General features: G+C 39.1%; 2 protein-coding genes across 4 annotated transcripts in view; one reads left to right on the top strand and one right to left on the bottom strand.

Annotated features, from left to right (window-relative positions):
• The window catches only part of NBEAL1 (neurobeachin like 1), a 70,934-nt gene extending 66,224 nt beyond the window's left edge, over positions 1–4,710 (top strand). For 2 of the 3 annotated variants that reach the window (XM_086897508.1, XM_086897507.1), the window contains 3 exons: positions 585–733; positions 1,388–1,523; positions 4,098–4,710. In XM_086897508.1, coding sequence (XP_086753634.1) covers positions 585–733; positions 1,388–1,523; positions 4,098–4,199 — 387 coding nt within the window. In that variant the 3' untranslated portion in view covers positions 4,200–4,710. Of the gene's footprint in view, positions 1–584; positions 734–1,387; positions 1,760–4,097 lie in introns of those variants that run through there. The other variant, XM_086897506.1, reaches the window with a different exon arrangement.
• A 5,968-nt stretch (positions 4,711–10,678) lies between these two features.
• On the bottom strand, positions 10,679–17,542 carry LOC111932432 (alpha-aspartyl dipeptidase-like). The gene is made up of 8 exons (XM_086897564.1): positions 17,379–17,542; positions 17,207–17,295; positions 16,076–16,150; positions 15,450–15,529; positions 13,965–14,138; positions 12,471–12,530; positions 11,633–11,715; positions 10,679–11,149 (listed from the first exon to the last, which is right to left on the bottom strand). Exons 1-8 carry the CDS (start codon positions 17,477–17,479, stop codon positions 11,071–11,073), a joined length of 741 nt encoding a protein of 246 aa, XP_086753690.1. The 5' UTR covers positions 17,480–17,542; the 3' UTR covers positions 10,679–11,070.
• Positions 17,543–17,547: the final 5 nt, after the last annotated feature.

Below are 17,547 nucleotides of genomic sequence, written 5' to 3'. Positions count from 1 at the left end.
AATCTCGTTGATGTAGGCATATTAACTACATTAGAATGGGGAGCGAAGAAATTCAAGGTAATGCCAGGCTGGAAGAATTAAAGATGGTTTTGTTAGTTGTGTCTATAATCCAGCAAGAAGTCATTGGCTTTTCTAGAAAATGCTTCTGGATCTAGCTCTGTGGAAAGATGAATGTTTCCTTCTGCTTTTGGATTTGGGAGGGCAAGGGAGGGAAGGAAAGTGGTACCAATACTGAAGATGAGTGTAGGCTTGCTTTCTTCTTTCTTACCAAAAGTTCTTATAAAATAGGGATCCCTCTATTAAATCCATGGATGTTTCCTGGAAATTTAGAATCAATTAAATGGTGTAGATAAGATACTACAATGTTACATCGAGAGACAGCTTCAAAAACTTCCATACTGGACATTGCCTCCATATACATTGTGTATAGGGTCCCTATTCTTTTGTCATTCAACAAGAAGACTGTTGTCAGCGTTATCATGCGCGTTGTTGCCAGATTAGTGGCTTTTAATGAGCAAAAGATAAAAGTACAACACTCTTTATCCAATCATCCTCTGTGACATATTTATTTTTGATCTCTTCAGGATAAGAATGCATTACATCTCTATTCTGTCAATGGGAAATATCTGGGTTCTGAGACTTTGAAGGAGGAAGTGTCTGATCTGTGTGTAACGGGTGAATATATTGTGATGGGCAGCTTGCAGGGATTTCTTTCCATACGGGATCTCTACAGGTAATGCACCACCATTTTTACTGAGATACAGATATGGAGACTTATAGTGAAATGGCCATGTAATAAACTTTGCTTGGTGCTATAGGTGATGGCTGTTGCTTTTTCTGTGTTTCCCCCCCCAAAAAAATGTTTTTGGTGGAACTAAGATATGGAGAAGAATAAAATGGGAGTTTGTAACAGATCTCTTTCTTCCCAGTTAAACACCTAGAACTGACAGGAGAAGCTGTCAGTTTGCAAACTGTGCTGGTCCCTGATTAGTCACAGGGAGCTCAGCAATTGCAGGATCAAGCCTCATGTAGTTCTGCACTAAGTTTTAAGCTCCACTTACTGCTTAGCTCTGTAGAGCTCCATTGCTCCTCAGAATGGGAGGGATGTTAGGCAGCTGTGGGACTAATGTCACTGTTCTTTGGTGAAAATGTCTTAGCTTACTGACTTAACCCATCTACATCTGTTCTTGCTGTTGAAGCTCTATTTTGGGATACAATTAAATCTTTAGGATACAATTAGATAATTGAAACTGCAAATTATATCCTTGAGAAACTGTGTGCTATAGTGCATCCTGTGGACAGCAATGTCACTTGCATGTGATTCTTTGCAATATGAGCAAGCAAATACATGATGTACAATTCTCTCTGTGAATTTTGTTCGTTTCAGCCTAAGTCTGAGCATCTCTCCCTTAGCCATGAGACTGCCAATCCATTGCATTTCTGTCACCAAAGAGTACAGCCACATCCTCGTTGGCTTGGAGGATGGCAAGTTGATTATCGTTGGTGTTGGCAAGCCAGCAGAGGTAAAACCCACCATCAAGAACTTTTTCTACCGAACAGTGGGAAGTTCACTTATTTCTGCTTTCCAGTTGAGCAAGAGGTCTCCTCTGTGGCAGGGTAAATTTAAGGGCAAGTTTCAGTTTTCAGTGGGAAACAAATAACTTCTGAGACTGCTCTACTGAAAGCTCTGATTAACAATCAGAGGTATTTAGGGATTGAAAATGGGAAGCTCAGCTGGACTAACTTCCAGACTTTATCACTCACATCTGAATAAGCAAAGTCATAATAGCTAACCTTTTCTGAATGGGATAGTGTTGTCAGCCTCTTCTTGATGAAATAATTTTCCAGAAGAAAATTGGAAGTGAAAGAGAGCAAGCTACTTTCTTTATTTTTTTAATGGTTTCTATCAGGTATCTTTTAATATGCATTGACTGACCTTGGGGAAAAAGGTATTACTTCTTTCTGTTGAGAGTCTCTAATGGCAATGCACAGGGAATCACTTCTGTAGGTTCCCAGTATGCCTGTGCTCCATATGGTGAATATAAACTTGTTGGTCCTGCATATGCAATATCAATTACTGAGCATCCATCTCTCAAATAGATATGCCAAATTTTTCTTGTGCAAAACGTAATTTTTGCTTTAATTACTTCTTGTCATGACTTTCAAAGTACTTGAGTTAACTTAAAACTGTTTATTATCTTTATAACTCAATCTCTGTTGTGCTGCTATGTATTTATTTGAAAATGTGATTATCACTTTTGCATGATCTTTAGTACATGCCAGAAAAGTGTGTATTAATTCAATTTTATATTTTAAATGTGAAAACAGAGCAACTTTATTTGTCAGTATTTTTAAATGTTTTTGCTAGGAGATACATAGTTTAATATTGGAAAAAGGCTTCACACAATGATAGTCTGATTTTGCGTGCACTGGATGTGGAAGGGAAGTTTCCACTGACTTTGTTTTCTATTGTAGAATTGAAAAAGAGCTAATTATTATGTGGTAAACATATGCTTGTAACAGCAGTTTTACAGTCACTGTCATTTCTAAGCTTCCTGTTCCATAGAAAGATCTTTTGTAGGCTGAAATTTGTGTGTATCATTAGATTGAAGGCTTTTTGTTTTCTTATTTTTTAATCACATCTATTTTTCTAACTATGCAGAAAGTGTTGTTTCAAAGACTGGATTCCTCTTATGGTTATAGAGGCTTTCCAATGACTTTTTTTCCCAGGATTTTCTGTTTACAGTTCAGATGATATGCAAGCTTAATATCCATGTAAATAGATTTTTTTTTTTAAAACACAAACATTTAAGGAACAACATTATGTCCCAGATTTTCTAGTTTTCTATAATGGCATCAATCAATATATTTGGAAAGTGTGTGTATGTGCGGTGTTCATTTGTTGAATGACTTATTTTCAGTTTGGAAGGAATGTGTTAATTCCTGGAACTTTATCTATATACAGAAGACAGTGTTGTAGTTACAGCTTTCAGTGGTGATATTGATCCTTAGCACAGAGAATTGGATCCTTAGCAAGGACTTGCGTTAATGTGCAAAAAGTGAAACGCTGCTTGGTATTGAGATTGGCCTTTAGTGTTTCTGCACTGACAGTATCTAATCTGGAGTATAATAAATGCTTTTGTGTTTTTAACAATTACTTAGCTGTTTTGGATGTTGCAGAAGCCTGGGAAATTATCGCTTGTTAGTGTTAATCCTGGTCAGTGCTGTTCCTTTTCTAGAACACTGCTGCTGTGCTGATACAGCTCTGAAGCAGGTTACATTTGTAGTAGTAACTGTGAGGAACTGTTCTCAAACTTTGTAAAGGCATGGATCTTATTTACTGAACTGCAAGGAATTTCAGAACCTAATCACCTGCCAGGCTGATCACTACTGGCCAATCATCAACCTTGTGCTTAGGTAATTAAGAGTTTCTTACAAACTGTTGTCAGATTGCAGACCAACCAGATGCTGGATTTAAAATGGCTTCTGGTTGCTTGTTATCAGCCTTGTCCTATGGAATGCTCACGATGAATTACTTCTGCTTTAAACATTCCTCTGAACACTACACCCAGGATCTTTGGAAGACTGTATACTATATATGACACCAGGAGATAACCTTTCTCTTTCTTCTTTATTCTGCTATAACTGTCCTGCATCTTGTTTATTTTTTTTCCCCACTTCTAGAAATTTCTGTTTGAAATCTCTAAAATAAAATGTCCTTCCTTCTCATTTGGTTCATTTTTGCTTGGCATTCACCACTTCTTTTCCCTTCCTATCAAAATAGCAATCTAAACACTCTTTCTAAGCTGTTTGAAGTAGGTTAAGCATATAAGTACACATTAGTGGTTAATATCCCTTTAACAGTTCAAAATCAGAAGACTGTGGTTAGTGTTTTGTGTCTTGTTTTTTGTCAGTCCCAAGAATCATCCCTAAGTGTAACTTTTAGTTTATTTTCAAATAATTTTTGTTGGTATATTTTGTTTATGCAGTACATTGTAGTGTCTGCATTTCACCAGATTCAGTGTCTGAATTCCTTTTTAATTTATCCACCTTATCCCTTCCCCCTCCTTTTGTTTCTCTGAATTACTTTTAAACAGATGCGCTCAGGTCAGCTTTCCCGAAAGCTGTGGGGATCAAGCAAACGGCTCAGCCAGATTTCATCAGGAGAGACTGAATATAACACTCAAGATTCCAAGTGATTGCTGCTTCTACCTTCTCTCATGGATTCCAGAAAAATGTTTAATCTTTTGGTCACTTTAAATGTATAAACATGAAATTAGGGCTTTGATTCTTAAGTCTGTTGGCGAAGAACCTATGGTAGAGGTATAGTAGTAAGCATATGTACTCATGCAAGTTAGCTTGCTTGCATATTTGCCCTTAACTGTGTTGACTTGTTCACAGCAAAATCCCTCTCACAACAGCTGCTAAAACTGTGTTTTGGGAGGGCTAAAACAACCCCAAACAATCCCCTCACAAGTCTCCAAACCCCCAGATTACTAATTGAATTTAAGATAAGTAGCATTTGATTTAAAGCTGAGTAGGGCCAGATGCTCCTTGATAACAAAGAAGATACTTGGCTTTGCTTTGACAGCACTGTTATTCCCCAGTAAATTAAAACTCTGGCAGTTGCAATGGTTGAATACAGAATTAGACAGATGACAGTTATGACCTCAGTACATTTGTTAATGAACTTTGTTACAATTTGTTCGTGTAAATGGCTACTGCTCTCTTCTTTTGTATAGTTCCAGTTTTAGGCTGTTCTGCAAGGAACATCTGTGTTGCACTACTTTATCAGAAATTGTTTTAAGTACAGACATGAATAACTTCAAAGGAGTTGGAGGTGGTGAAGGAGCTGAAGGAGGTAGGAAATATTGCTGCTGAAAGTTATTTATATTGTTAAGTAAACTTAGACATACACCAAGAAATCCCATTATATATTTAATATCTTGAAGAAATACCCAAGAAGACTCATTATCTATATTAGTCAAATATCAGTCTGCTTCATTAGTAAGGCAACTCCTGCAAACAAAAGATAAATTTCCACTGCAGAATCATTATGCAACATTGCAGCACAATTCAATTAAAAATAGCACCTGTTTGTTTCTTGGCCTGGTGTTCACCAAACCAGTTGTTAGCCATATATTTTTTTTTCTGTAAAAATAAACAGGGAAAAAAACAGATGATATATCCATTTTCAAGATGCATTTAAGACCTGGAAAAAGAAAATATCAGATCCTTATGTGTGCTGTATCCAATTGCTTACTATGTTTTGGAGAAGCCATTACTGATTTGTTGTTTGTTTTTTGTTTAGCAATACATGATGGTAGAAGAGCGTGGGTTTTCCTATCAATCTGATATGTTTCTAATATTACTGATTGAAATTATAGACCCTGTACTGTTAGAAAAGCTGGGTACTGAGGGAAAGATAAAAATTTCCAGATCAGCTTGCGAAGGGGTGTGTGTATATGTATATATGTGTGTGTGTATATAAGTATATTCATGTATGTATGAAAAGAAGAAAATCCCATGGGGTGAGGGGAGCACAGATACAAGGCAGGTGTAAGTGATTGTTAGCTAGTGTGTTCCCTTTTGGGTCCTCCTTTCTTCCCTCTACCATCCCTTTTCTTGTTATTTTTTATTTATTTATTGAAATGAATGTGTGTTGTATCTCTCATAAATGTTATCAGATATTCCCTGTGGCTGGGGAGCTGTTGAACTACCTGAGAAACATAATGTATAATCTCATTTCATTAACTTTAAGCACAATATTTATTAACTTTATAGAAATAATAATACCTCCTTACCCTGCTAAAGGATAATCTTTACAAGTTATGTTAGTTTCATTCAAACTGATTTCTCCTCCTCACTTTCTTTACTGGAAAAAAATCCCTCTTGATGGCTGATTGGTGTAATTTGTAAAGAAAGTTGTGTTGCATTTTATTAACTTTTGTAAATGAAATAATAAATCAGATTAGTGAACAAGTGGGTCTATGCATAGTTGCAATATTCTGCCTAATCACTGTGACAGACTGGATTGTCTGGAAAGTTAGGAGAAAATAAGAATTATTATCCTGAGTCACTTGCTAAGAGAGGATTCAACTTCCAAAAGTAAAGTGGTGTGGGTTTTTTCATACTCCATGTATGTAAAAAAGTATAACTTAACCCACATCCCATATTTTCAAATAAGCTCTAGAGAAGTGAGAAATACTATTTTTAGTCAACTGCCTATCTATTAAGAATACTAAGGATACTGTGGAAGTATTAAGTTTGTTCATGAGAATGTGAAGTATGTTTGTCCATTATGATTTCATGAAGAAGGGATTTCAGGGGACCTCTTTAGAGAGTAGTTTAGTGGTATTTCAGCTCAGAATGTGAGATCTTTCTGTGTTATGGGAGATTGAAAAAACTCAGTTGGGGCACTGAATTGATGGGTTTTATATGTATGCATAAATGTTGTGTTTAAATGCATAGACAAGGCTAAGTGTTTATTTGGGGGGGAAGGGGGCAAGAAATTATCGTGTTTTAGGCTATGAGAATCAAATGGAAAAAGGGAGACGAATCTTATGTAGTGCTTGGTGGGAGCACAGTTTTCTTCTTCTCACTTGCAAAGAGGGCTTTGCATACACATTTGAGAACCTGTTGGGGCTTAGGTACGTTTTGTACAACAGCTGAGTTCATATTTTTAATAGTTGAATATTAAAGGATACTGAATACAGTGTGTCAGTTAAGGTAAAAGATAATGTTGCAATAATTGAAACAGTTTATGATGAAGACATTTGACATTTGAATAGCATAATTTCAGTGCATCACAAGCACTGGGTGATCATCACAAATACCTGGGATAGGCTTAAATGTGGACAGTTCTTGGGCTCTCAAACTCAAGACTAGTCTGTGCTCAGTGCAGAGCAGCAGCAGCAGAATGAGGAGGGCACAGGTGAGCTCTGAGCTGCTTTATGCCCCAGGTAGAATGGCAACATCCATGGCCTTTGTGTCTGAGATCTGGTCCTTGGGGGTGGGAGATGTACACCGTCACATGCTTGGCATCCTTGCCAGATGGTCCTGGAAGGACCTCCATAGCTTTGAAGGTCTGCACTTTGCCTTTATTTAAAACCAGCTTTAAATAAGAGTTGTAAGTCTGAGCATTTGCTGGTATGTTGTTTCTTTTAGGTTTAACTTATTTCCATGAAAAGAAGACAATAATGTTTAAAAATAGAAAATAATATTTCTGATTAGCTATTTAGGGCAGTTGAATTGCATCCTGTTACACAGTGCACTGTGAATTGGTGAACTGACTTTCGTAATTCTTTGATTTTCTCAAGTCAGTAAAGCTTGGGATCCCATTTTGTTTTTCAGGTAGTATTGGTGAAATAAGATTCTCCTTTGGTTTTGATAGAAGATTTGTTCAAGTGTAAAAAAGTAAAGTTTTGAGATGGGTGGATTCCAATGAGAAATTTAGAACATTTAAGAACATTTAGCTGCAAACAAGTCTTAAGTGACATTTGTTTCATAGCATTACATTTGTCAAGATCTTCTTTGCGATATCTTCATATGTTTAATTTTTGGAAGAACTCTAATAATATTTATCAAAGTTTAACCTATGCTTACCTTTGAAGATGAATGAGTAGGAGTGTAAATATATATATATCTAAAAGAAACTGAAAACTGACCTACTTTTCATACCTGTATATAAATGAGATCAAGTAGTTAGCAGTATTAACTTCTTTGTAGCACAGTTTTGAACTTGCATACCAAAGGATATTTAGAAGACATGTCTCCTTTATTTCAAATAAAATGTCTGTTAAATTTCTCTAAATCAATTTACTTACAATTCTTGATAATATTTTTAGTTGTCTTTTTAGCTATAGTGAAGAATCCCATCTAGTCTTTGCTGGGTTTGAACTACACAAACATACAGAAAGTGATCTTCAAATTAGCATCTGACTTGACTTAGGCAAATTTTTGTGTTCCAGTATCCATTACTCACTCATAGGATATCTAGAAACCACATCTTCTATTACCCATGTGCCTTACCAGCACAACATAATAATCCCAGTCCTAAAGTAACTGCATTTGTCCTGATGGCTAATACACATTGTGGAAATTGGGTTTGCATAGGAAAATAATTAATTGTTTGATAACAAAAAGAGGAAAAAAAGAAAAAACTGAAACTAAAAACCAAACCACCTTAAATCCCCACAACTTCCCCTCCAAAAAAACCCAGACGTGCCCACATCCATATTATAATTGTTTTGCTAATATGCAACATTGATATAAACAGGCATTTTCCCCTCTGGCATACTTTAGATCATGCATATTATCACAAAACAGGTTTATTGGTCTTCAGAGGCTTTAAATGGCTAAGTTAATTGGTTGTCTTAAAAGGATCCCCTTGAAAGTTGTATTTCTTCGTCCTTTAAATGAGTGCAAAGAACTAAGTTTCTGCACTGGAAAAATTATATATGGGACTGGTAAAATCAGTCTGCTTTAAAATGGTCCTGCAGGAATGATAAATTTATTTTTGTAATGCACAGATCAGGTAGGTCTTTTAACTCCTGCTTTAGTCAATGGGAGCTGTATACCTCACTTCCCTAAACCATGTCTTCCTCCTCCCTGTTTCCTTTGCAAACCTTTCCCAATCTTAATTAACAAAATCATTAGAAAAGATAAGCAAAGGAACCAAATGCTGCACAAAGCTTTTACTATGTTACATGTATTTAGTTGAAAATGTGTATCTATATACAGATTATAGGATGGTAGGGAGCTTTAGAGCTGAAGGGGTGTAGAGAGGTTGACCTCCTTCTGCTCCTATATTGAGTCTCTGTAGACACGTGCTCTGTATTGTCACCTGAAACATTCCTGTCTTCCACTGCTAAAGGCACCTTGGTGACTATGTTAAATGCTGAGCTGAGGTGCTGTGAATATTTTTTTCCCTTTCAAGGAATTAAAAAAAAGGAAACGTGCACATATAAATGCATATCATAATGTGAGCCTATGGCCTGATCTAATAAATACTGTTATGTGAAAGCACTACATAGGATTATGTTTATTTGAATGGAAATTCAAGCATGTGCTTCAGTGCTTTCTAGGTATTTTTGTGCTTTCTGGCTTATAAGCTGTGTTGGTTTCGGCTGCAAATATGACACTTGTTGGTAGTCTCCTTTTAAGGAGAATAAGTTTCCATGGTATATACATGTGGGTTCATTGTATGCCAATGTTAGAGTCAACTGAAGGGTTTGGAAGATGTCTTCCATTACAAGGAGCCAATCTTATTATTACTAAACTGCCCTTGTAAGCACATAGTTTTGAAGGACAAGGTTTTCTAAAAAGCTACTGCATTAAAAAAAAAATTAAAATTGGTAAAATGCTATCGTACCCTTCTTCAGTGTTACATATATCAGGTGCCTGAATGTAAAAATGCCTCTGAATGGCACCATAGCATGCTCTGCATTTCAGTTAAGTGCCATTCACCTCACTGCAGTCTTGACCACCCCATATGGGAGGAACTGCCTGCAGTGTTTAGTCCAAGGTAGCCTTTGTTCAGTTTTAACTCCCCTTTTTGCTGTGCATCTGTGGAAGAAGACTGGTGTGTTTTTCTTTTAGTTACCATTTACCTAAGTAGCCCAAATAAAATAGGTGTTTCACTTGTTTGCAATAGAATTCCTTCAGTGTGTGTTCTTCCTAGTTTTGTCCACTGGACTTGAGAAATTTGGCAGGTATTTCCAGAGTTTAGGTCTGTGCTTATACTCAACACAGACACAATTTCATCACACATCTTCTGTCCCAGAAACACAATTGTCAATATAGATTATGGTTTAAAGCTGCTAAGGTGTTTTGAGATTGGAATACAAAACATCCAGCCACATATATCATAGATCTAACTGAACTTGGAGGCCACTTGTTTATTTAGCTTCCTATCTGGTCAGTATTTCCCTCTCAAGGGAGCCATATCTTTTGCCTTGAAATAGCTTTAAAATAAACTTAAGTCTTGCACCTGACAATACTACTTTAGTCACACAGCTGTAAGCTGTGTCTTAAAGGAAGCCATGAGGGGAAAAAGGAATTAAAGAAAAACTTGCAATACATATTCTGATTTTGCAGGAACAACTTAGTATGAGATTAGAGAAATGCTGCATGTGAGACTTGCCTCCCTTTGGTCAGTGTTTTGATGGAAGTTGTGATGCCATTTGCCTGATGAATTTTTACTGATACCAATCGGGGTGGAAACAAAGACCTTACAGCAACAGTTAACCATATCTTCTGATAATTCTTACAGATTGTGCAATTATATGATTACAAATGGATCTTTAAATGCCAAAAAATGCCTTTTTAAAGAGTTAAATGTTAGGTCTGAGGAGTGTTGGAAATAGCTACTTTTAGAAATGAGCCTTCAGGCACTGTTAATGAACTTGCTGTCTGTCTTCTGTGCAATATCTTTTTCCCTCTGGGTGCTTTAAGAGTATACTGTATGTCTTACTTTGTTTTGATCAATATGTTTTAAGAGTGTGTATATTGGCTAATGATGGATTTTTTTTCCTGTACAGCATGGTGGAAGATGTTTTAAAATTTTGCACTTTTCTAGGATTTGCAAGTTTGTAACCTGAAAATTTTTAACATGCACACTTTTGTACATAATTAGCATTGTATATATTTAACATGAGTCTGAAGCAAATAAAAGTAATTGAATGCATAACTTCTCCCTTTATTAATAGCACAAAAATTAAGCAGAGTGTGGGAGTAAACTGAATGAACAATTCTTTTATTTATCAGGTAAAAGTAGGCAGTGGGAACAGCTGTTTTTTGGTGGGGAAGGAATCAAAGTGGATACTTGAATGTACAGGCCCCTTCAAGCTGTGAATAGCTATGATTATGCAAGTATTGCAAAAAAAACCAGTCTTTTTGCTTGGAAGATGTCAGAGACATGCACTGAGGTGAGGAAAAGAGTCACTAATGCATTTTTATCTTTATTTTATAAAGCTGAAGTTCCCCACCCACCATGGGACTACAAGCATCTTTTTCCTTCTTCCTCATTGTGTTCCCCATATAGTAACTTCTGCTGCAGAATATGGAATGCTATGGATTCAGGGGATTGCTGTCAGTCAGGAGGAAACTGAAATCTGTTCCGGGCTCATGTTCAGTTGGCTTCTTACCCCTGCAAACAAGATAAACCATGCTGTGAGCTTTAATGGGAGGTGGGACTACTCTGCTTCTATATGTTACTAGGGATGGAGCAAGGCACCCTTATTCTGAACAAGCAGAGTTCTGACTCCCTTCTGTGCCTACATCAAGTGACATGCATTTCAGATTTCTTAATAAAGTCCATGTAATTCTAGATATGGATTCCCTTGTTCTGGAGTTCAGTGCATTAGGGCCAAAGTGGCTAGCTAGAATTTGGAAACATAAGCATCAATGGATGCAATGCCAAAGTACACACTGGGTAAGTCAGATATCCTTTAGAGCGCTGTCATACTCCTGGCTCCTTTGGAGCATTAAACAATACTCACATTTTGCCCAGAGAGAAATGGAACCAAGGGATTAAGTAACTTCTGATGTGAGGGATGGACAGCATGTGCCAGGAATCTAACTGAAGCCTCTCTTCCTGTCTGAAGGTTATCAATTCAAGTGAAACATTTACCTCAAAAACAGACGTGCTCCTGTCACTCCTTGCAGCGTGGCTTTATCTCCTTCCACTAACAGCATTGTACCTTCCCGCAAGCCCTGGTGTGAAGGTGGAAACATTTTAAATCATTTTCACACTGTATGAAAGGCTAGAATGCTTGTCACAAGCAGCCTAGTCTTAGTGCCACCATGACTAGAGATTAAACCTTCTCACTTACTTAACTCAGCTAATTTTGTCTTTGCCTCTGTTGCCTTGTTTTAGAAGTTGATTTCTTTGTTTATTTCAGTTTTCACTCTTAAAGGAGAGACTACCATTAAGGAGGAGAGGAAACTTTTTTACCAGTTATTCTTAGATCCAGTTTGGGCCAAGGTGGGTTTGTTAGTGCACAAACTTTTTACTACAGGATCAAACACAGGGACAGGAAACATATAGGGGTTCCACTTCCCCAGACAGACATAATGAAATTACATATATGCTGCTGAATGTAGAAATTCAGAAACTATATTACAGAGATTAAAGTTAAGAGTATCTGCAAAAAGATTAAGGGGAGTTTTGTACCATCTGCATGCACACCTCCCCCAACACACAATATATGGTGGCCTGTGACTGGGAAGATCAGAGCTGCCTAAAATAGTGTTGAGCAACACTAACAGGAATATGCATTTCATTGACCCTAACTCATTTTCTACCATGAGCAATATCAAAGGCTGAAGCTCTTAGCAAGAATACAATTAGCATTCCAAGCTGTGGTTTAGTAAGTACTGACAGGCAGGGAACCCACACTGAGAGCTAGTATGAATGCACTTAAAATGTTTCTCATGCTACAGCTTCCTGCTGGAGAACTACTGCTCACCAGAACCGGAGGGGTGTTTGGTTCTTCGTGATACTGGCGGATTCTTTCCTCTCTCGTCTCCTGCAATAATGAGTATAGATTTAGATTCCTGCACCACAAGGTAGGACTTGGAGCTATCCAAGCAGCATGACACCAAACAATTTCATAACATTAAACAAAGAAGGCACTTCCCCTCAAGCAGAATCAGATAGCAAGATTGACTCTTAATAGATGTTTTACCCTTCATCACTTTACTGCAGGTTGATCAAACAGAACTCACAAAATCCTAACCCTGAAAAGCCTTAAAACTTAGTCCTACTCCATTCATCCATGTTTTTGGTTTTTTTTTAATTAGTGCTATCTCTGTGTGCAGAGACAGTACTAATACTATGAGGATGGTGGTAGAAGCAAATGCCTGAGGTGCCACCTTGGTGGAAGTGAGCATTGAATCATGAATTTTCAGTGACTAAGTATTTGCTTGTTTGTCTTCAAGTAGGTATTCCACTGAAGAGTTTCCTTCTGTGAACAGCTCTGTCCTGTTTCCTGAGGTTTGCTGCTGAACTGAGCAACAGTAAAGAAATAAAAACATAGGAACACAGCAAGGACTTGATACAGCACAGAGCTTCCAGTCTGTTCTGAGAGAAAGAGCAGAAGTTATTTATAGGGAAAAGACTGCCTGCATATCTAGTGACAAGCTGATTAAATTAATACCTACAACTTCATCTAAATTCTAGAAGCACATCCATATCCACCATCTATTCATTGTTCCCTAATTCTTAATACTTCTTTTAACCATGGAATTTTGATTACAAGGAGGAAAGAACTGAGGTTGTTACAAGATGCACCACACAGATTGTTCTCTGAGGAGTTAGCTGACAATGCTATTCAAGAAGGAGCTCCTCCCCACTGTACGGAAATCTGTCTTTGTGCTTGATGGCTGAAGTGTTTTTCTTTCAGCTATACTAGTGCATGTACTTGCTCTGTACTGGACATTATAGGCTGTTCTCCCTGCAAGGACACCAGTGCCCAGGTATTTTCTTACAAAAGAACTGTATGAATCTCGAGATCTCCCTGTTCTGATCATTTCTTCAGACCACCAGATATTTCAGCCTCTTAATCTATGTTTAAGTTAGGTCTTCTCAAGCAACAGGTAAGACAGAAATTTCCAGAACCACAGTGCTTTGCATCTTAACACTTCAGGTTTATCTTTTTTTTTTTTTTTTTTAAATTCCCCCATTCCATGCCAGATACCAAGCATTTCAATGGTATTTCAGACATTGCAGAGCTTCTGTTTGTGAAAAACACTTTGTTCAGTAATTCTGTTTCCAATGTCTCTTCCCAAGCAAAGTTAAGTTTTAGGAGGAAGTAAAGTGTTACTGCCTCATTGGCATTTCCAGATTCTCTAGGGAGCAGCTGTTTGACATTCTATATAGCTTTGTAAGGCCTCAAAAATGCACACTATTTTTACTTCTCCACACCCTGGTTACTGTGTTAGTTCTGGTGTGCTTTACTTACCCCCATGTGAGTTCTTTTAATGTCTGGGTCCAGGTAGTGGGGGTTAATATTAAAAGGAACTAATCCTAGAGCCTGCAGGGAAGGTGGATAAACAATTGGCATGTCATTGGTGGTATTGATGCTGACGGTAGCAACGTTGGTTCCTGCGCTGGATCCCATGTAAGGAATCCCATCCTGAAAGACAAAAGCAATGATCAATCTGCAGTATCACAACTAGGAAATCAGTTTTATAGCATCCTCTGTCAATCTCAGAGACTCATCAGTCAGATCAGACTTAGTCCTTCTAGCTCATCTCACTGCTAATTTTACAGGTGAAAAGCAGAACAAGAATTCAGGTTCTGAGGTGGGCAGTAGCTTCTAAGTGTCAGAGAACTAACTGCTGGCCTGCCTTGTACTCACAACTCTGTAACCCCTCAAGAGGGAACTTACCAGGCTGTTGGTGCATGTTGGACTTTGCTATTAAGAGACTTGCCTCTATTGCAGTTACAGGAAATATCTGAACTGGCTTTTTAACTAGCTTCTGAAGAGACCAGACGATTGGAAGCTCAGTGCAATGTTGTCACAGCATCAACTTACCAGTACCGTGACCAGTTTAGCACTGTTTAGGTATTAGTACTGAGTACTGTGCTGTACACAGAAGAATGCCATATAATATGCAAGTATACAGGTAATATCTGAACAATTTGTAAAAATAGAGCTGTCTTGAGACAACTGGTGGCAATATAACCAAGTAGTCATCCAGACTTAACTGGTATTTGGACATTTTTTGGCTTTCATTCCCACAACAGACATTGAATTTCTATATATTAAGCCTAGCTAACCTTTATTCTTGGCAGCTGGCCTTACTGTGGCTTGTATAAATCTGCATAAATTCAATTGCAATTCCACATTGCTAGGGAACACATTGCTTCTGTTCTCCTCCAGAAATGCTGTGCCTTGTGAGATTCACCACCTAGACTGGTGCTGCTGACCAGAGGGGCTCAGTGGCACTCACACCTCTCAGTTCCAAGGAGACACAAAAATTACATAATTTGCAGCATCAGCAGGACACTGTCTAAAAGGCATGTATGGATCCAACTTTATCACCAGTTTATTAGCACACAACCTGCAACATGAACACATCTATATCAACAAGATATGGAGTCCACATCTCAACTGAAAACAGGTTTTTCCTGACAGATTAAATCCTGCACTGGTCTTTTGACTGGTATTTTGAGGGATTTACTTCTAGGGTTCTATGTAGCATTGTAAATCCCAATCCAGCATCTAGAAAACTGCTCTAGGAAGACTGCTGACCTTAAGTCTTTTCAGTGGCTCAATGGTGACCTTATTTGGCCATGATTTTCAGTTCACCAGGTTGTTTGAGATGGCTTGATATGTGAAGAATATTAGAGACAAAAATGCAGAATCAGCTTGGATTTGTCTGAACAAAAGCTCATGTATGAGATCCTACCATTCAGTCTTGGCCAGAATCTCTAGTTTTACCTCAAGAACTCTCTTCCTGATCTCATGTATCAGACTGTTGTCATAAAGAGCTTTCAGGAGACGGAATGTGTTCCCACCTCCTGCAGAAAGAAAATTCAGCTTATTTAACATGCTTTCAACCATCAGTTTTAATTGAAGCCTTTACAAACTTGGCAGGCGCAGTGAGTTCTATTCTCTATCCAGGGCAGTATCCTGCTTTGAGAAGCAGTAAAACCAGAAGCTTCAGAAGAATGGTCATTGGGCAGGCCACGGGCATGCCCTGAGTCATCCTTGTAAGGCTGCCACAGTCTGACAATGACCTCCCTTCCACTACCCAGGACCATGGTATTAGGACTAGAACTTCTTGGGCTTGATAAAGTGATGATACAACTGTTATGATCATGTTTTTACACTGAGGTACTGTTCAAAATAATAATTTGAAATTTACTGGAGATGAAGTTCCATTAAGAAATCTACTTCCCAGTCCACCACCAAATTTAGGGTCTTAGGGCTCCCAAGTACTGTCTTCTGTAGTTTCCAATTACTAGGCCTGTCTGCTTAATAATTGGTCTTTAGTGTCATCTCTGAGCAGGACTAATTCTGTGTCCTATATAAACCTTCACTGGGGAGTAAGAAGTAAAACTTACCAACAAATATTGCTTCAGATTTCCTTACAGCTTCCACTGGATCACAGGATTCATGAATGCTGTCCAGCCCATAACCTTAAATGAAAAAGTATTTACCTTTGCCATGTCAGTTTGTTGGAAGAATGGGATATGTTCAATCTCTCCCTGCCCACCTCCTCCAGCCCTGAGCCAAATGTCTCAACCAGCGAAATTTCAGAGAACTCTACAACATAAAACAGAGTGTACATCCTACATTAGTGCAGGGCTTCAGCATCCAGCTGTACAAAAGGAAATGTTTGTTTTGTGGATATATGCACTCGGTCTCTAGCAGCAGAGCATTTCATTCAGCAGGTGCAGGCCAAGGCACAATATCCTGCTGAGCATTACAGGTAACCAGAAAATAAGGAAAAAGCTGTTACTCCTCAACTTGGCTGTGCTGAATTCTGACAGGATGTGTTAGTTTTAGCATTGCTCGTGCAAGTATCTGATACAAGTATTGTTTCTGTTAAAAGGTCTGCCTTTGATAGATTTGCCTTGCTGGGGATTCACTGAGTACAGGAAGTGTCATGAGAGAGAGAAGAACGTAGGCATTTGATAGGAGCAATCCTCCTGCAAGACAAGGAGCAAAGTGTGCTGCCCAGGGAAGTGAGTACTGATTATTACTACACTAACGGGTCCAAAGTTACCCTCAGCAGTGACAGATACTAGGTGGAGGTTTTGCTGTTTTTCTTGCTCAGCAGAGATTTTTGCTCCAAGCAAAGTTCAGCTGCTGTCTATCATGGAACTATCTGGCTCCTTGATGTGCTTTAAGTAATGTTCTTCACTTAACACCGGTGGTTGCACGGCTTGAGCAGAGGTTTAGGATACAAGGGAACAAATGTTCCCTTATATGATTAAGAAGGATAAAAAGATGCCACTTAATAGTCAGGGATAAATTCTTCCTCCCCGGAGTAGGTAGAAGTGTTTGCAGCAGGATTTCTTCTGGAGGCCTCTAAAACATCTCCTTCCAGGCAGAAGTCCGCCGCCGCCTCCTGCTGCTCCCTGCCCTTGCCCAGCCCAGCCCGAGTGTCCGGCGGCTGCGGCGCTGCGGGCCCGGGCCGCTCCGTGTCCGCACCCTGCTCCCCGTGCCTGCGGCAGCCGGGCCGGCCTTACCCAGGCTTTCAAACTTCTCCCTGGCCGTGCGGGCGTAGGCGTCGCGGTCGTGCAGGGCGTAGGGGATGAACAGCACCCGCTTCACCTTCCTGGGAGAAGAGAGGGGAGAGAGCGGTCGGAGCGGCAGAGGCGGGGGCCGGGCGCCCCTCCCTCAGCCCTGCACGGCGCTTACTGCCCGAGGAAGCTCTGGATGTGCTGCTGGCAGTGGCCCAGGTACCCCCCTCCGTGCAGGGTGGAGTTGGAGATGAGCAGCAGGCGCCGCGGGCTCCCCATGCCGAGCGGAGCCGAGCCGAGCCGAGCCGCGCTCCCGGCCCAGCCCGGTCCGCCCCTTCCTGCCCCGC

This window comes from Cyanistes caeruleus, chromosome 7, assembly GCF_971803275.1.
Source record: "Cyanistes caeruleus chromosome 7, bCyaCae1.hap1.1, whole genome shotgun sequence".
In the NCBI taxonomy this organism is placed as follows: domain Eukaryota; kingdom Metazoa; phylum Chordata; class Aves; order Passeriformes; family Paridae; genus Cyanistes; species Cyanistes caeruleus.
This window is presented reverse-complemented; position numbering and strand designations above follow the sequence as displayed.